The sequence below is a fragment of the Thermobia domestica genome, chromosome 3 (assembly GCF_964235325.1).
Source record: "Thermobia domestica chromosome 3, izTheDome1.hap1.1, whole genome shotgun sequence".
Taxonomy (NCBI): Eukaryota; Metazoa; Arthropoda; class Insecta; order Zygentoma; family Lepismatidae; genus Thermobia; species Thermobia domestica.
The window spans coordinates 141,598,612-141,619,840 of NC_137456.1; the positions used below are offsets into that span (position 1 = coordinate 141,598,612).

Below are 21,229 nucleotides of genomic sequence, written 5' to 3' on the forward strand. Positions count from 1 at the left end.
CCTTAATTCTTAATGATAGTACGAATTTTATAGAACATCTCATATATATTATATTTCTAAAATAATCCATTATTGGCAAACTTGCGAACCAGGTTTACCAGGTTTAATCTGAAAGGAAATACATTGAGTTCAAAACTGATCTTATAGTAATGCTATTACTAATGTTTTGTATGTTCCAAAAATTATTAGTTCAATTTTCCCCTACAAACGTCCCTAGTTGACTCAGATTTCTTCATACCATTTTGAATTGCTTTCCTATTTCTTACAGTTGTTTTAAGTTTTAAAGACCTATTATTTAATACAAGGAAACTTATACAGTAGATTTAAACAAAGTTTAAAATGAAATTACATGAAACCAAAGATGTGTTTACTCACATGTATTGAATCTGTAAAATATCTTATTAGATTTTGTTCTCTCTCCTACGATCATATATAGTTCCATCTTATTCATTTCCCTGTTGATAAAGAAATTATCTACAATTGAGAACAGCAAAAACCATTACTCAAAATAAATCACAAAAGTAAGCAACATTAACAGCAAAAATCCCACTTACCTTCTTTCTTTCCAATGATTTCAACAGGAAAAGATCTGTAGAATCAGAAATCCCTCCATGTACCACAAACGTTTTGTTATCAATTATAGCACCTAAAGGTATCCACCGAAATAGGTTCTCTATCAGTTCCAGTATTTCATCCGAATAGTCCTAGTAAAAAGAAAGAAAAGGAGAAGTGTATACTAAAAGTTTCATAGGAGTAGACAAGTTTATAAGAATATCTTTCATTTTATTACTATTTTAAGATACAATCTTTTCTAAACTGTATTTGTTTATTTCTGAACATTTTCTGACCAGGATCGATTTTAGGTTTTTCGGGGAATTATTTGGAATTTCATATTGGATTTAAAATAAAACAGCAAATGTCAAACATTATTAGGACTGTTTACTTAGGAAATGCATTTCCCCGTAAAATGATGTCACATTAATGGAATATGCAGCACATTATCTTGAGATTTGTTCACTGTAGGTCATTTGACTTTCGATGAACAGATTACTTTTAGGAAAGCTTCGGAGAGAGCATAAGAACAGACTTCGAACTATTGAGGACCTTGAAACAAATATCACAACCGACGCAAAAAAAAAAAAAAAAAAAAAAAACCCTCAAACAATAGGTAACCAAATATGAAATGAAAATGGACATCTTGCCGCCGTGCCCTAAAATAACAATACGCATAGTGCCTCTTGATTCAATATTTTGATGGTTCACAAAGTGCTTGTATTTACTATAAAATCTTACTCTTTATTATTCTTTTTATGCCATTAAGAAATTAATGTTATGGAATTTCGAATGAGCTATTAAGTACCTCATGTATTAAGTACATTAACGAAAGATTGATACTGCTCAGATGACCTTTTTCCCTGAGTTCAGAGAAAAGAAGCCAAGTAATTATACATCATTGCTAGGGTCAAAAATGGGCAATCCCGCAAAGTTCTTATCACTTTATAAGATAGAATGTAGCATCTCCTTTTAGGAGCTTAATATATGAAGATTTCTGAGAAGCTCAAGATATACCCGTAGTTTTTTCCATATTTTAAACACGAAACGATAATACAGTTACACTTACATGTGTGTTCTATAGTATCTTTCCATTTCATATTTCTGTATCTATTTTACATCTGTACAAAAGTTTCTGTGCGGAAATCTAACGGTTAATAAGTGTGAGAGGCTGTAATTAGTACATAAAAGTTTGTTACTGAATTAGTAGAGCGTGAAAAGTAAAAACCTGTTAAGAACGAAGGTAAGATTGGGTGCATATCGGCTGCACCTAAAATGATCTATTTCCCCAGACACAACTTACAGGTACTATTCTTTCATTTTTTCAGCACTTCCAAAGACGTTTTTCTTCACAAGCTTTCAAGCCAGAACCTATATGAATTTCATGATAGAATGTATTTTGCTCATATTAGACGAATGGTTTAATAGCTACATTATGTTGTCATACGTAATTTTTATGTATCCATCCGCTTGTAAATGTATTTTCTTTTGAATACTTTTCTAAAGACAGTCTATCAAAATTCCCAGTATATGTTTTTACTTAGAATATTATAATCTCAATATTAAAAAAAACTTAGTACAAAAGTTCTAATAACGAATAATGATGGGATTGTGAGAACCATGGTATCTTAGTGGTACAAAAAAACATCTATGGTCCGTGGGGTTCTTAGTTTGATTCCAGCTTACTTGAATTTTGCAAAGAGAAATATCTATGGATTTTTCGTACTTTCTCGTTTACTCCTAAATTATCATTCCACGAATTCTTTAATAATTAATCACTTTCATTCTCCTTTAGTCTAAAGGGGCATAACCAATTGAAGTTAAATTGAAGATTTCATTTCATTTCGTGTTAGGATTATAATAATGAATGAAAGAAAACCGCACACACAGAACAAATATTTACGAAATTAAAATTACAAAAGTGTTAAAATGTACCTGGGTGAGAAACTTACCCTATATTTATCTCGAACTTCATGAATAAAGCCGTACCTGAAACGAAACAAAGTAAGAGAAAATTAATAACTTCATTTCTTAAGTAATATTATAGTGAGTATTACTTACCAAGAGAGTACTGGTAATCAAGTGCTAAGGTTTCATCTTAGTCCTGAAACAAAACACTAATTGAAATTTCCTTTCTGGAATTTTCTAAAAGTTCTAGTAAAGAAGTGATTTGTACAAAGCATAATTCACCTCATAATGATTTTATCATAGCTTCTACGCTATAGAAATATCATAAACGAAATGTAAAGAAGTTGAATACAAAATAAAACATATGAAAATCAAATAAATCAAATGTGGAAAACTCAACGATTCGATTCAATAATTGATGTGACTCATAGACCTTGTTTAGGCACTTTCGTTCACAATTTAGAAACCCAGTTTAACATTATGTTCTTGTGCCTACTAATGATAAATAAAATTATTTTATTACATCGTACCAGAAACGGGCCTAAGATTTTATTGGCTGGATTTGGATAATGCTATACTAAACTATGCTGAATAACTAAATAGCAAAAAAATCTTGAAAAGAAGAAAATGTTTCATCTCATTACCATTGTTTTAAGTGGCATCTAGGATTAGTTTTTGAAAAGATATTCTAATGGTTCATACTATCAATTTGTGTGAAGTGAAATGAAATGGAACCTCTAACTTTTACGTCCCACAGTTTAGTCCAGGATCTGACTATGGTTTTGTAGGCAAGTTTGAGTATGGAGAATTTTTCTTCAGAAATCGTTAGTAGGTGTCTTACTAATTATTTTTTACTTGGATGGACATCAGTAGCGTAGCGTGGTATTCCGAAATGGGGATGCCAAAGTTAGTCACTTGTGCGATACAATACTACTAAAATCAGCAATACATAGCTATACCGATGGGAAATATAGGGTTGTAAAAAATTTAGGGGGGAGGCCATCTAATTGCTGGCCTAGTGGGGCATACAGAAGCAAATGCGTGGATTACGTCAGAAGCCAATAAGCAATTGTCTCAGCTTCTTCTTACCCCTACCGTGTGACAAGAAAACTCGGCCCCGCTGTTATATGAACATTGTTTCCAGTATAGTTCCCTTTATTTCTTTCTCATGGGCATACTTCAATCCAGTGGCGGCGGTTGGATGTTAAAAGTGGGGGGCAAGACATGATCTTACCAATGTTAGTTTTCCTGGTTTCTTCTAACATTTTGTTTGACGAAAGGTTGTATAACTATTAGGATACTCTCTTTTCCAGTTAAAATACCGTACCTATATCGTGTTTCATATTTTTTTAAAGTAAATTGGCGAGAGCAACGCAAGTAGATATTAACCCGTTTTACTCTTAAACAACGAAGGTGTAAGAAGAGATTTGATTCCTTGCTCAAGAACATTTCAAAATTCTGTCTGGAAAATTGTGTGATCAGATTAGGAGCCTATTTAATAAAAATTTTGCAAAACAAATAAACAAATAAACAAATAAACAATTGTTATTCTATGAACCATTAATACATACATCATCATCATCATAGGTATTCTGCCTTTATTGGCAGGTCACTTGCCGCAGCTGAGAAGCTTCCATGCTCCACGGTCCTCCGCTAACCTTTTCGTCTTCGCGTATGATCTTTCTGTTTTAATATCATCCATTAATTGTAGTCTCCTTCGCCCCTCCCTCTCTTTCCCGCCACCATACCCTCTAGGACGTCCCTCATGATGCAATCTCTTCTTAGGCAATGTCCCAACCAGTTTCTCTTCCTCTTCCTAATAATATCTAAAAGTGTTCTTTTCTCACCCACCATTTCTAACACTCTCTCATTCGTTTTCCGCTCGACCTAACTAACTCTTTCCATTCTTCTTCACACCCACATTTCGAAGGCTTCCAGTCGATTTTCGTCACCCTTACGCAATGTCCACGTTTCCGTCCCATACAGCACAACACCCCACACGAAGCATTTTATGAGTCTTTTTCTCAACTCTTTGTTCAAGGTCCCACAAAACAGACTTTTCTTTCTTTTAAAGGCTTCTTTCGCCATTCCTATCCTTGCTTTTATTTCACGTTCGCATTTCATGTCATTACTAAGAACACTACCCAGGTATCGAAAACTATTCACTTGTTCTATTTTCTCCCCTCCTACTTTTATATTTGACACAGACCCCTTTGTTCCAATCACCATGGCTTTTGTCTTTCTAACATTTATTTTCATCCCATATTCTTCAAAGCCCCTTCTCATTTTTTCTAACATTTTATTGATTTTCTTTTCAGATTCTGCAACAAGGGTCATATCATCTGCAAATCTTATGCATCTAATCATTCTACCTCCTACCGAAATGCCATCATCATCATGTAAAATCTTTTTCACTATCTTTTCTAGATAGACATTAAATAGTGTTGGCGAGAGGCAGCACCCTTGTCGAACTCCCCTTCCAATTGCACTCTCTTCCGTCAGTTCTTCCCCTATTCTAACACTTACTTGTTGGTTCATGTATAAGTTTCTTATGAGTCTTCTATCTTTCCATTCCAACCCTATCTTTGTTAGAACTCCGAACAACAATTCTCAATTCACGCGGTCGAAAGCCTTTTCTAGATCAATAAATACAACATACACCTCTTTCCCTTTTTCTATAAATCTTTCACCGATCACCCTTAATAATCCAATAGCATCTCTTGTGCCCTTGCCTCTTCTGAACCCGAACTGCTCTTCCTCAACATCTTTATTTGTTCTTCCATATAACCTTCTGTTCAGTATTCGGAGCAGAATTTTAGCTGCATGAGATATGAGACTAATAGTTCTATAATCCTCACATCTCTTTGGGTTCGATTTCTTAGCCATCGGTATCATGATCGTTTTCAGAAATACATACAAATACTCAATATTTCCAAATGAAACTATATACGTTAATGGGTCATCTCATAAAAAGTGGGGGGGCAACTGCCCCCTTTGCCCCCCCTAATCGCCGCCCATGCTTCAATCTCGTTCTTTAAAAAGTCACCCCTAGAAATTTGTCATCTTGAGTCCGAAACTCAGACGCCCATTCGTGAATATGGGCCTGAGTGTATACGTATATCATTTGAAGATGTAAATAGAAAACACTTAAACCAGCTCTGTGGGCCTGTTTCTGAGTATGTATTTCGTTGTCAGATATCCAGATACTGAAGGCAGGGGCGCAAATCTGTCTTCAACGTTCGGGGAACGTGTAAGACCGTTCGCATTGTTTAAAGCGATGTTCAAAATATTTATGAAGTTGAAAAGCAATGCTGGGGAAGATCAGAGTTGTCTCCAACATTTGGAGGAGGGCAGATTTGAGGGAGGAGGGTATATTTGAGGCTTACTCTGGGGGGAGGGGTGATGAAACTCATATTACGGTAGATGAATCTGATTTCTGAGGTGAACCTGTTGTATATTATATACCAGGCGATGTAGATAAAATTGTGATACGTATCAAATGTCGTGAACACATTCTGAAATCTGAATACATGCATATTTATAATTGATATGTTTCTATTTACACATCCACAATGATCCACATTAAAATTTTAGGACACTTGTTTTGTAATAATATTAATAATGACTTCCTCAAAACTATGAAAGAAAATCAACTATGTATGGCGCAACAATACTCTTATTTGAGCAAAATTATGATGATCACAATAGCATTATAGGAATCGTTACAGGAATTAAACAAATCGTTGAAAATAGACTAACAATAATAAATAATAATGAAATATTAAAAAAACACGATTCTTTTTTTAAAAATGAAACAAGGCAAGGGAAAGAATTTCATTCCACTTTCCTTTGTGGCATTCGGATACAAGTCATCACAATTTCAAATCGGGTGGAGGGGACATGTCCCCCTCATCTCCTCGGGATATGTGCTAATGATGGAAGGGCCCAAGCAATCTTTGCGAGGGGCGAGAATGCTGGCTCTCTTGGTCTACCAGATCGGTGACCGTGATTCTACAGAATGCTTTATATTTATGCTTGTGTGTGTGAGCTCCCTCAAAGAATTTCTGGCCACGCCACTGGACATACATGCATTTATGATGAAGATGAATAGTTTGCCTTTAATTAAGATTACAATTACGATGCATTTAATTACGATTAAAGTATAACTATTTTTTATACTATTATTTACATAACCGACATGTTTCATAAAGGCATTGAACTAGCCATTTCAGTTTTGTTGTCTTTCCTTGACGTTAGCGCTCGTACGTTCTGTGCATAAACTATAGCTTAATTCAAAATAGATGGAGTTGGAAATACTTGAAGATATGCCAGCGTATATCTAAAGCAAAATGTTGAGTTGCAAGGGGTGAAGGGAGTTAAGAAAGCAAGTAGTTGCGCATGCGCACTCCACAGAAAGCAGACGAAAACCCCGTTTCTTGCAGTAGGCCTGGATGCCCAAGGAACATAGCATACGACAAGAGGAAAGATAGAAAAAGTGATCTGAGTGACGCGCATGTGTAGATTCCGCTTATCAAAGTAAGGCGAGAGAGCACATCCAGAAGATTGCAGTGGAAATAATTGTGATAATTACAAGCAAACAATTTATATATAATGAAATACGTATTTTTTCTTATTAATAGGGGATGCCGGGCATACCGGCGTTCCCTTATGCTACGCCGCTGATAGACATCCGTCACCTGGTACATTTTCCAGGGATGACGTCATCAAATATGATGGCTGTTTAATTTCAAAAATGTTCATATATAGGCTAATATTGGACTAATTAACATGTCATTTCGTTTTTTTCTTTCAAAATTGCTTAGCAGGGGTCCTAGTACGTATCTTTTTACTAAGGCGAACACATTATATTTTTCTGGGATAACGTCTCCAAGATGGTGGCTTCTTAATCACAAAAATGTTCATATTTCGACTAAGATTGGACTGATTAACATGCAGTTTCCTTCTTTTTTCAAGATTGTTTAGTAGGGGTCCTACTAACTCTTTTTCTTACTAAAGTGAACATCTGACACATTTGTCTAGGATGGTGTCATCCAAGATGGTGGCTGCTCAATTACAAAAATATTCATATTTTGGTAATATTTTACTAAAATTAATAAGGCACTTCCTTTTAATTTTTCATTCTGTTAAACAAATGTTTTTTTTAACTAGTTTCCATTTATATTATCCGACAAATTCTCCATATATGATATCACCCAACATGACGGCTATTCAATCACAGAAATCTTTATATTGGTGGAAATATTTGACTAATCAACATGAAAGTTTGTTCCGTTTATTAAGGAAAACTTAATAGGTGACGTAGTAAGTACTTTCAACTTAGGTGAACAACACTTTTTCGAGGCATGACGCCATCAAATATGGCGGCTGCTACATTTTTCGTATCTCAGGCAGTTGTAAGTGTAAAACTGTAAAACACTTCAAGGTCCTAAATTAGATGTTAGGTTTCTTTTTCTTTTTCCCCTCAGGCTTTTGAAATGAAAATACGGATGACACAAAATTGTCGAGAGTTCCAAGAAACTGTATAATGAAACAGTTTAAATCAAGTGAAAATTCAAGCATCATATGCAACGTAAGTGACCATAGTGTATTAACTACTGAAAATGGCAGAGAAAATGACATGCTGCTCAAGTGCAAAATGACATGTTGCTAAACGAGTGTGCTCTATAAATGTGGAAACAATATTTTATCATAATCTGAATAGTGCGTGTTATAAACAGTATACTCATAAAGAGACATTTTTGCAGCTTGAAAGAAAAGAAAAGATTAACAAGTGAGACTATGGAAACTACCTCTTTATTATATGGAAAGAAAATGTTTGGAAATCCTCAGGGAAACGAACACGTCAGAACAGTCCTCAAATAGAGACTTCTAAACGACATCATTTGTGTATTATTTGGAACCAAAAATGTCACATAATTGGGTTTACGACAAATTATAACGACTCTATAGAAAAGCGTCGTCAACCTGGTTCGTCTTGTAAAATATCAGTTACGAAACGATAATTACTTTTCTTTATGCAAAAATCAACTCAGATATTCAAAGATTATTAGTCTCACCTTTATTGCTTGATAAGTCTTAAATATTCTTTTTAAGACCGTAAAATACATAAATTTACTTGACTAGGTCAACACATAACATGTACATAGCCACAACTATCCCATAATAATCTCTTATATATCTTAAAAACATTCTTCTTTTTTTGTTAATTTAAAATGAACATTCTACTAAGTATATTACATATTTATGAGCACTTTTTGCCCACGGTACAGGTAAATATTATACAAACTAAAGTATTTCGTTATAGTAAATGTCGCCCGACAAAGGGACTGAATATAAAAGTCATGAGTAGGCTTGGCTTTTATATTCAAGAACCACTGGTCTGATTAGATTAATGTTCGTACATTACATATGTTCTTTATATTTTGATCACACCTCGTATATATCTTCATTATTTTTTTGTTAACCCTCATATATATATAAAATATTAGTTATTATCATTCACATAAATACATTTACAATAAATCTTTGATTTCATTAATATTTCTCTTTGATTACATTATTATTTATTCTTTATCATTAAAAACATCGTCGCTTAGAAATATAATTAACGAGGGTGAAACACAAATTATCAAGATTACTAGTTTCGATCATTATTACAAACGATGATGTGACAGATAATATTTATTCTTTTCGGGCGCATTGTATAACAAATAAGTTAGGTGTTGCAATTGTAATGTATACATAGTAGCACTAAGATGTCATAAATAATGAAGAATTTCATTCAAGGTAGTTATTGAATAATGGATTTTATAGAATGGATCTTATTCTTAACATAATCTTTGACAATTAAACACAAATCAATCTGATATAAAGTAATTTTTTTTGCCTTTAACTAATTATAAATTGAATTATGATTCTTCACATTAATAAGAAAGAATAAAAATTAAACATAACCTACGTTTGAATAATCAAATGGAAGTAAATAAATTTATTTTACAGAAACAAAAGACACCTTTTTGTTATTAAATAAACACATTTTTCATTATTATTGTTATTTTTCATTCTTATTTATTTGATCAAGAATGTTGGGTGCTACTAACTCTTTAACTAGATGCATTTCAAATATTTATAACCATCGTTTTCATTATTAATATTAACACAAACTTTAAAACGAAAATTCACAAGAATCTATAACCAACATGGGTTTAACCTAATTTCGTTAACGGTAATCATGTTACATTCGCACTGGCATATGAATCTAATAAAGTGCATTGTACCGCACAATCGTGGTTAGGTTCTACATTAGGTTGTACATGTCTTTCATCGTGATTTGAATTTGGATACGAAGTACCATCTCGTGAACAATGATTATGTCTATACATAGGATTGATAGCATCTCTAGGATTTCGACATGTATTTCTATTACTTTTGTGTCTACTTCGGTTGATTAGGTTAGGCGGATTCCTTACATAGCCTTGTCTATTTTGTTCATTTTGATTGCTAGAGTATACTCGTCTTAGGTTCGGTTCATTATTATTCACACTTCGGATATTCAAATTCCGAACAGGGACCAAATGATCTGAATTATTCTTATTTTTACCCATTCCTGATTGTGTTAGATTCATAGCATGGTATTGAGTTTCGTAGCATTGTACAAGCATTAATAAATGACTGAAACTCATACACTGTGTGGAAAATAAGATCTGCTGTAATTTAAATGGAAGCAAATTGCGAATCGATGCAATTATTCTTGATTCCGATTGCAAGGGATTAACTAACTAACTAACTCTATGGCCTATGGAACCCGGAGGTTCAGTGCCGCGTTCACAAAAGCTCTCCACTGACTTCTATCCTTAGCTAATTGCATCCAGTTTCTACTTTGTATTCCTATCTCTGCGAGATCCATCTTAATATTATCCTCCCATCTGCGCCTAGGTCTTCTTAATGGTCGTTTTCCTATGGGTCTACCAGTCAAGACTTTGAAAGCGTTTCTACTTTCTTCCATTCTAGCTACATGACCTGCCCACCTAAGCCTCCTAGACTTGACGACCCTAACAATGTTGGGTAAACCGTATAAACTATGTAGTTCCTCGTTATGGAGCTTCCGCCATTCCCCATTCTCGTTCCTCTTGGGTCCGAATATTCTTCTCAGGATCCTGTTCTCAAATACTTTCAGTCTATGTTCTTCCCTCAGAGTAAGCGACCATGTTTCGCAACCATACAGAACAACAGGCATGATTATCGTTTTATATATTTTAAGCTTCAAATTCCTCGACAGAATTCGCGACGACAAGAGATTTTGAACCGAGTAGTAACACGAATTCCCTGCTTTTAGTCGACATTTAATTTCTTCGTGAATATGATTTTCGTCTGTTAACACTGATCCTAAATATTTGAAAGTATCCACTTTATCAAAAGCATTATTTAATATTTTAACGCCTGCACAATTTGCCGTATTACGGTCCCGACGTACTTCCATGTATTTAGTTTTCTCTGCATTTACTTCTAAACCCATGTCCCTGCAAGCGTTTAATAAGATCTCTGCATTTATTTCTACTGTTCTCCTATCCTCCCCTATTAAATTTACATCATCAGCATATGCCATAACCTGGTGAATGCCGTTCAACTCTAAGCCCTGGTTGCTATCTTTGATTTTCCTTATGGCGTATTCCAGCACAAAGTTAAATAATAATGGCGACAACGCATCTCCTTGTTTTAGGCCATTTTCGACGTGGAAGCTCGTGGACAAAAATTTTCCTACCCGGACTTTACTTTGGGATTCACTTAAACATATCTTAATTAATCTAATTAGCTTTCTCGGTATTCCAAGTTCTGTAAGAACGTTGTATAATGTTTCTCTCCTAACCGAGTCGTAAGCCTTTCTAAAATCAATAAATAGTTGATGTACCGGGGTATTGTATTCCCACTTCTTTTCGAGTATTTGGCGAATGGTAAATATTTGGTCGATAGTTGATCGATTTCGTCTAAATCCGCACTGATAATCTCCAATAATTTCATCCGCGTATGGGGTCAATCTTGCTAACAGAATATTTGAAAGGATTTTATAGGATGTTGACAGAAGAGAAATGCCTCGATAATTATTACAGTCAGTTTTGTCGCCTTTCTTGTGAATTGGAACAATGATTGACTCTTTCCACTCTTGTGGCAATTCTTCCTTGTTCCAGATAAGGAGAATGAGTTTGTGTATCTTGTTCCACAATTTTTCGCCTCCAGCTAAAATTAACTCAGCCGGAATTTCATCTACACCCGGAGATTTGTGTTTCTTTAATTTCTTTATAGCGGCTTCCACTTCTATTCGATTGGGTTCTGGAATATACGGTTCTGCGGTGTGTATCTCCTTTTCTCCACGAACATTAGTTTTTGGCTGCGTGTTAAGCAAATCGTCAAAGAAATCTTTCCATCTATTTAAGATGCTATCCGTATCAGTGAGAACTGTTCCGTCAGATTTCTTTAATATATAAGCACGAGGTTGATAGCCTTTCTTAAAATCGTTGATCCCCTTATACATGTCCCGAATATTTTTATTTTTACTATTATCTTCAAGTTCCTTAATTTTAGCTTTCAAAAAATCCCGTTTCTTTGTTCTAAAAGTTTTGGTAGTTTCCCGCCTGATATCTGCGAAATTTTGTGTAGTTATTTCATTCGGATTTTGTAGCCACCGTAATTTTGCCTGTTTTCTCTTCTCTGCTAGTTTAATGCATTCTTGGTCGAACCATGGTTTGTTCCTACGTATTTCCGCGTGTCCCAATTTTTCTATTGCTGAACTTTTAATGCTATTTAATGCGATTGCAAGGGATTAACAACCTTTAATTCATTATAGACATTTATAACAAACTCTACAATAGATTTGTGCAATCGAGGATTGAAATGTTGATTTCTAAGAGTGGCATCTCTGTTTGCCAGCAAAAAGTCATTTTCGTAATTCGCGATCAATGCCGCTTTAAATTCCTCATATGTACTAATGTGATCACGTATTGCCTTAAACCATAAGGAACAAAGTGGGAGTAATACATGGGGTATTAATTTCATGTATTGTGATCGGTCGATAGACAATATATTACATTCGTCTTGGAATTTCTCTAAGAAAGAACTAGCATTTTCATTGCACTTACCACTAAATTTACTCATGGCTTTGATTTCGCTCATCTTGACACTTAGCTTTACCTTTCTTTTCTCACTCCTTGTTCTTGTGGTGTGATTGTTCCGGTCCGTAGCGTGCTGTGTCATGATACCATTTATATTTCGTTCATCAGTGATCTTCGGACAATTTTCCTCTAATATAATATCCTCCTCAGATTCCGGCGAAGGCGTATTTATATCCGGTGATTGGGGAAACTCGAAGCGATCACTGCCCAGATTATTGCGATAAATGGTGTCTCTAGCCTGTAACGTTTTAATTTCTTCCTGCATAGTAGCCAACTGGATCTTTTGATGTTTAACGGAAGATTCTATTAACGTTAAATCCTTTTTTACAGCACAGATTTCATGATTTTGATGATCGTGCTTTTCTTGACACTCATCGGCTAACCTTTTTAACTTCTCTTCAAACTGCGAGGATATGTCGTTCATCACCTGGACGATTGTTTGTTTCGTATCGTCTGATTTCAGTTCTATCCGTTCTATTCGTTTACTTAATTCTTCATACTGCTTGCTAGCTTCATTAAATTTCAGTTCTATCTTCTTTTCCATGGTCTGGTTAGCTTCATAGAACTTCAGTTCTATCTTCTGTTCCATGGTCTGGTTAGCTTCATAGAACTTCTGTTCCATGTTTGTGTTAGATTCATTGAGCTTCTGTTCCATGGTTTGTTTTATCTCAGTCGTCATTTGCATAATTTGTCGCTGCACAGCTAACAAAAGTCGATCCTCAGATGACAAACTTGGTGTTGCACTAATTTCACCTGGATTACTGGTATTAGATTCCTGTTGCACTATTTCACTATCCATTTTTCTTTTGATGACCTTACCGCTTCGTAATACGGTTAAGTTCGTATTCATAAATGGTAATATCCAAGTAAATTCAGCCCTACTTTCCTTCTTCGGGAACTGAATTTTCAAAAGTCCCGGGTTTGGTAAACCAAATTTTTATAACGACTCTATAGAAAAGCGTCGTCAACCTGGTTCGTCTTGTAAAATATCAGTTACGAAACGATAATTACTTTTCTTTATGCAAAAATCAACTCAGATATTCAAAGATTATTAGTCTCACCTTTATTGCTTGATAAGTCTTAAATATTCTTTTTAAGACCGTAAAATACATAAATTTACTTGACTAGGTCAACACATAACATGTACATAGCCACAACTATCCCATAATAATCTCTTATATATCTTAAAAACATTCTTCTTTTTTTGTTAATTTAAAATGAACATTCTACTAAGTATATTACATATTTATGAGCACTTTTTGCCCACGGTACAGGTAAATATTATACAAACTAAAGTATTTCGTTATAAAATATACGTGAATGTCAAAGAGCTGAGGAGTTTCTAAAAGCCACGTTTTACTTACGAGATAATGATTTTACTCGTACATGTGATTTAACTCGTACATTTAAATAATTCTCTACTCTTCGATGTAGAAGGGTTTACGAGAAAGTCACACACACAAAAAAAGTGCGTTCATGAAAGAACTAGAAACGTCTTTCAGCATCACCAATAACTATCTCCTGTTCCAAGTGGATCGGAAAACTTGTTATTTTGTGGATAGTATTAATTCTACCTGGAAAGTGATGAAAACTGACAAGAAAACGTTTGGTTAAGTAGGGCCTAGCTTCTTACGTTACGTATATTAAGAGCATCACGAAGAACTGTGAAGGGTCGCTTATGTGGTAGAAAGCACCACAAACGATCACCAAAAGGACACGAGAGAATGCGAAAGCAAAATAGTACTTCTGTTATACATACAGCTTCCATCTCCGAAGACATACCATTGCCCGTAACCTTAATAGTTTCTGAGGATCTTCAAGGAACAAACTTCTAGAGTTACTTGCAAAAATATTGATGCCTTTTTTGATTAAAGCTCATGTGCTACCAACTACAAATTTAGTGCCTTCTCTGGTGATGAGATGACATTCAACTGTAAATCTATGAAAAATGGAACCCAAGTAAATTATCCACAAATAAATTGCTTACTGGTAGGGGAAGCTGACTTTAGATTTCTAGCATGTATCATAATGTGGGTTCACCAAAATTGTTCTCATTACTACTGATACTGACATAATGGTATTAGCATTGTTTCGTTGGTCTACTCTCAATCGAATTCGTTTGCAAGAAATGTGTACACAATGGAATTGTTGATTGAATACGACTTTTACTTGTTTATACCATTTACTGAAAAATGGGAGACGCGTGCAAATTGCTTCTAGCCAACCATGCACTAGTAAGTTCGGTACAGAGAAGGCAGCAATTTATTCTGCATCTAACATAAACTTGGAAAATTTTGTAGTAATGCCTGAATGGGATGAAATAGAAAATAGCCTTAAAGCTGCAAAAGAATACTTAGTAAAGATACTGAGGAAATGATCCCATTGGAATTTATAGATGAATTCAGGATTTGGCAGTATCATCATGGAAAAAAGTTAGGCATTGACGGCTTGCTACCTACAAGCAGGAGTACTAAGAGACACATATTAAGATCTTATTTTTATTTTTCAACGGCACTGTATTGATGACACAATTCTTCACGTAGACCCTTGTGATTTTTGTTTCGAAGTAACAGAAAATTGTTCCATGTCAAAATAAAACTTACGGTATTATCTTAATGAGTTTATTAGTTTATACCTGTTTGACATGTACAAAATTCTCATGCACTTGTAAGAAAAATAAGGTAACATGTTGTTTCTTTTGCAAGTGTAAAGGAGTCGCATTCAACCTGTAACAATCCTCTTAAGTAAAATCTTAAAAAGCTTGTCGTGATATCCATTGTAGCATATTACATTCCGTTTTCCATATAGTATAACTTAAAACTTCTGATGCATCTCGTATAGGAAACACATTGGTTTTAGGAAAGGCTATTGATATACGTTGTTAAGAATGTTTATAACATCAGAATGAACGCAACTGTTTATATATTTTTTTACCTTATGATGAGATGCTTATTAGTTGCGGAAATACTTATAAAGTCAGAAAAAAATACTGTAAAAGAAAGGTATTATCTCATTGGGAATGAATATAAAGTCAGAGAAAAATACTGTAAAAGAAAGGTATCATCTCATTGGGAATGAATATTTTCTTCTTTACTGTGAATCAAAATATTATTTATTCCTGTATTTCTAATGGACGTAATTTCCATAAACAAATAATAATCTATGACAGTGAAACAAAATCTATTCATTACACAATGTTGTTAATTTTATTCCTTGATGCGGATGTATTAATTGATTCAGCATTACAAGAGTAAGTTCCATCTTCACCTTTATATGCCTATTGAGACCGTAACTGGTAAGTCTAACACTTTTGATTATACGGGAATATTGGGTTCCTATGACTTGGAAATCAACTTTAATTTCATAAATGTGAAAGGAAACTAGCTTATTTTAATTCAAAAATTTATTCGAGAAAATCACAAATTTATTCGAATTAAAGTACATATCCATATTTTTGTCAATTAGATATCTCATATACAGGAATGTCGTTAACTTTGTACCAAGTTTAAGATAAAGATCCTAATTCAATTAAAAATAAACTTATTTATGACTTTTGATGAAATTCTATGAGAAAAAATATATTATTATCTAACATAGTTAAGTGTTCTGTAACAACATTGCACAGCAATGAGACTTAATAATTTTCATACATGTGTAAATTCGAACCCTTTACTATACTTCAGATTCTATTCTACAGAATTTGTAACCTGTGAAAAGCTGTATTATTTGTAATAGAAATTCATTCCTATTATTTTAGAAGTTCTCTTGAATATATATGTCTATAGCAGTAGTAATAAAAGTAAGCAAGAAATAATATATTTTCGCATACTTGTTTCAATCGTTTACGCTATGGTCAATTCCATAGAGACAAAATGTCTATAATTATTCTGAAATTTGAATTTAAAAAATTGATGAAAATTTCTTAAATACGACCCGTAGTTTTGTGATTTTCATCCATAGCTGCATACATATATTCCACTTCAATTAGAGCTTTATTATACAGTAAAATACTAGCATATCGAAGTTTTGAAGGCCTTCGATATAATTTGTTATAAAAAAATGTTGTAATACTGAAATAAGTTCATTATCAAGAACTAATGTGTTATTATATCCAGTTCAGGATCTGCATTATTTTAACATCAAAATACAAATAAGAAACCTTAATAATTATGATTAATAAAAGGAAAATGTATGGTATATACATGAAATTTCAAGATGTATCTCTGCAAGTTTTTTTTAGCATTCCAAATTTCTACATGGACACAATATTTAGGAATTTTATTTTGAAACACTACCAGACGGAAAACACATGGAAAATGAAAATCTATTTTGGTTTCGACTTAGTTCCTTATTTCTTACCTTAGAATATGTTTAAGGCTTATTAATGAAATAATATTTATTGATAACTTTCAAATCGCTATTTTGCTCGACTGATCGGGTACAAGTACGCAAAATGGCTACTATATCATCTGAAATATTAATAATAAAATAATGTAATAAAAAAGAATAAATTTCAATTATATTTTCTACAACTGTAATATTAAACAGTAAACAGTTAAAAATGTAGGTAAAATATGAAATTTTAATTCGGTATATTGAACGTTCTAAACTCGATAAAATTAAACATTTTTATCCCACATCAAATAGGAAAAAAAAAAGACTAAATTAATTTCAGAACTCTGAACACTTTCTAATGCTGGCGTTCGTTATATGAATATTTTACTCTATTAACGTCAGTTATAGTTACTATATGTAAGCATTTATGCAGACATATTCGCATTCAGAGAGTAAATATTTCCGTCCGAATATATTTTCCAAAATTTCCTTATGTTTCCCCATTTTCAAAACTCAAATGCATTGTAAGCTTATTTCAGACATTTCACGTGTAAAGGTATGTTAAGGTATTTGTAATGAAAGAATGAATTGTTAAAAAGCAAAGATAAGATCTACTGAAAAATACAAATAACCAAAGTCAAAATATAAATAGCTATTGTTTAATTATTTTTTATTATGTTCTAAAAGCAAACTTGAAAGTAAGAAATACGTAAAAGTTATCATTCTTATATTGAACATTGATATTTATATTACGAGTTAACTAGATCGAAATGTGTCTGCTTTTCAGCATTTCAGAATATGGTAACTTTAGCATAGGTGCAGTATGAACAACAAAATTGTTAGACCTGTTCTCGAAGTATTCCATTGTCATTCTAATAAGCTTGTTGAATATATTGTAGAGAACAATGACATTAAGTTCAAAATATAGAAAATGAAATGAAATCTTCAAGTTTTACGTCCCACGTTTATGCTGGCTAAGCTAAAGGAGACGGTGACGATATGAAATGAATGAAATGGTGGAATGAAGATTATTATGAAGAAAGTGAGTGGAAACGGAAGAACTATGAGGAAACCCACGCGCACGGTGTTTATCTGCCACAAAGTTCACTTGGCGCCAGCTGGTAACAAACCAAGGACCCCATACACCTGATGTGAACGCTCTACCCCTGAGCCACCGTGGGCCCCGATATTGAACTCAAGTAGCATAAAGTAATATTAAACGTTTTCTTTCAAATTTGTTGTGCTAAAGTAATGCGGTCTAATTTTCCCTACATGTAGCCAATTAGTGTCAAATATTGTATTAATACATTGTCTATATTTTACAATTTTCTATAATAGATTCCTTTGTCTTGTAAATTCTTATCCTTATTACTATGTAAAAGAAAGCGTATGTGTCATCAGAGTTTCGCATACAGTAGAAGTAAGCCACCCAACTTTGTACACAGATAGAGCTAATCACATACAAAGCTGTTTTTTTCGATTTTGGGTTCAAAGAGTGATTGGGGGTTCAAGTCTGGAAGTTCGAAAAGTACAGAGTATCTCAGAAGCTCCTCAGGATAGACAACTCAAACTACACTTTGTGTTGAAATTGCATTAGTAGCGTCACACAGTGTTAAATTTCAGCAATCTAGGTGGAAAAATTTAATGTTAGTAAAGAACAGCCTATTCGACTTTTCAGTATTAAATATGGTAGTTGTGACACTAAAACAAGCATTTGCAAGAGATTTGCAGTTTAATACAAAATGAAGCATGTATTATGCTATTATATATGTACATTGAAAATGGTGGTGAATTACGCTTTGTGAGGCCCTAAAGAAACTTAATCATAAAAGAGTAATGAAAACAAAAACAAGTACGAAATACAAGAGCAACAAAAATACCTAACTGACAAAAGAAGATACTTACAACACTATTCAGAATTACTGAAGTCACTTTTCTGATCTGATCTGTCTTCGGAATTGTAGTTGACGGAATTGTCTCCTTTTGGATGTGTATTCTCAATCTCTAACAACTCTTGTGTATCCTCGCTTATCTTTTTGTGATTTGTATGTGGGGAACTTTGTAGACTTGCTATATATGGATATGAGGTGATAAGGAGTCGATTGATTAAATCCATATTTGTGTCCACTCGAGAAGTTTTTTGCATAAACCTTTCTTGAAACCGTCTAATATCTTTATTTCTTGCTTCTTGGACTTCTGAAAATTCTCCTGTAGGTGATATACATGCCACAAGTAGCTCTCTTCCGTGAAATAAAATTTTATGCAGGCTTACAGGGATTGGATACCAGTTGGATGGTCTCATTCCAAAGTGAACCAACCGCCAAAAACAGCTTTTCGAGAAATCGAGGCTTAAAGTTTTAGTTGTTTCAAAAAATCTACATAACACTTGAAAATATAGCTTTATTTCTATCTTTTGTTACAAATATTGATCTTTTAACTACGATGAATATTAAGTGGGTAACAACAAAATAATAGTGCAAAATACAATAATATTAATACAAATTGTAACTTAGTTCACTATGGCATAAGACTTTGGTATTTGATTTGCCATTGATACGAAGAGAGAACGCTGACAGTATTCTAGTTTGTGCGAGTTATATTTTCAAAAGTCTGTTGTAACTCGCAGAAAGTAATGGGGGCGCGGTGGCTCAGTGGTAGAGCGTTCACCTCCGGTGCTTGCGGTCCCTGGTTCGAACCCAGGTCGCGCCGTGTGGACTTTGTGGTGGACAAACACCGTGCTCGTGGGTTTTCTCGGGGTTCTCTCGTTTCCTTCTACTTTCTTCATTCACTCATTTCTCATTATCACCGTCTCCTTTAGCCTAACCGGCATAACTGTGGGACGTTAAACTTAAAGATTTCATTTCATTTTCATTTTCGCAGAAAGTAGAATACTGTCAGCGTTCCCTGTGTACTATTAGTGCTTTCAAACGGGTCGAATCGGGTGAGGGAAACTCGGGTCACGAATCTGGTCTTTCTAACTCGGATCACGGGTTGGGTCACAGTAACTCGGGTTACGGGTCGGGTTGGGTCAGATGTACTCGTGTTACGGGTCAGGTCAAGCTTTTAAGCTCGAGTCGGGTCAAACAGCTACTCGGGTCATGGGTTGGGTTCAGCCTTGTAATACTCTTATTGTTTCGTCAGTTGCTCATACATCAGGATTCTGAGAGTTCTATTTATTGGTATGATCCATCTCTTTTCGTTCGAACTTATGAAAAGTGATAATACTCTTGACATGCCAAAATGAACTAAATACAAATTGCTCTGGAAATAAGTATACTATTCCGTATTTGGTCACTAATACTCAATAATTTTAACATTTAGTGTGTGATATACTTGCGAGATTTGCCATACTGTTATACATCTAATATGTCACTCACACGAGCGTTCGCAAACTGTTTTTTAAAGTTAGTTCACTTTGGCATATGAAGAGTTTAACTCGAATTCATAACACAGGATAAGAAACACAATATTACTCTGTTGATCTAATTTGACCATTAAACAAAATATGCCTGCCTGTCTCAGACGTTCCCGCATTAGAATCTGGTTTATAGACATCTGAGGATCCACATCTTATGTCAGAACCGTCTTCATCTACATAATTAACGCGAACATTTCTCAGCGTTCGTTTTGAACTAGCTCCCGGAGAAGCCATCTTGTTTGTGTAGATAGTTCGTTCTGTCGCCCTAAACCCAGTGTTGTTAACCTCATGCCAAACAAAAATCCTATCGTAAAAAAATATCATTTTACAAAATAGCTTGGTTCATTTTGGCATAAGAAAGACTACATAATTTGCAACTTATTCCCATGTTTAACTCAAAAAATAGAAATTTGGAGTTAGTTCACTTTGGCGTGAGACCATCCAGTTGTAGTTTGGGAGGTATAAGTCCATGGTGTCTTTTGCGAATCGTTGAAACTTGTCTAAATTAATTTTCCTATCATCACAATGTATGCACTCCAGAATAGTGAATAAACGCTTAATTAACTCAAGATTCATTCCGATGATTTTTGCAGCCTGCTCGGGATTCCTGAAAAAGAAAATGTTCTAGCAGTGTTGCCATCGTTTGTGTTGCCACTTGTTGCTTAGGCATATCAACTAAAAGGCCTAGTTCCTTTCTTAGCTTCTCCTGAACGTCTTTCTTCTTCATGGCAATCTTGTTATTTTCAGAACCCCTTGCTTGCCACGTTTTAATTTCTAGCCGGTAAAATATATGGAGAATGCATTACGGTTATTTCCGAACAATTAAGAG

At 34.2% G+C, this 21,229-nt stretch overlaps 1 protein-coding gene and 1 non-coding gene across 2 annotated transcripts in view; one reads left to right on the forward strand and one right to left on the reverse strand.

The window, feature by feature from the left end:
• The window catches only part of rdgC (retinal degeneration C), an 857,557-nt gene that overhangs the window by 286,482 nt on the left and 549,846 nt on the right, over positions 1–21,229 (reverse strand). Inside the window, exons 7-8 of the mRNA XM_081751765.1 lie at positions 2,505–2,541; positions 555–704 (exon numbers count right to left, since the gene is read on the reverse strand). Coding sequence (XP_081607891.1) covers positions 555–704; positions 2,505–2,541 — 187 coding nt within the window. The remainder of the gene's footprint in view (positions 1–554; positions 705–2,504; positions 2,542–21,229) is intronic.
• On the forward strand, positions 19,620–19,691 carry TRNAR-CCG (transfer RNA arginine (anticodon CCG)). The gene has a single exon. It is a non-coding gene; the product is annotated as a tRNA-Arg (tRNA).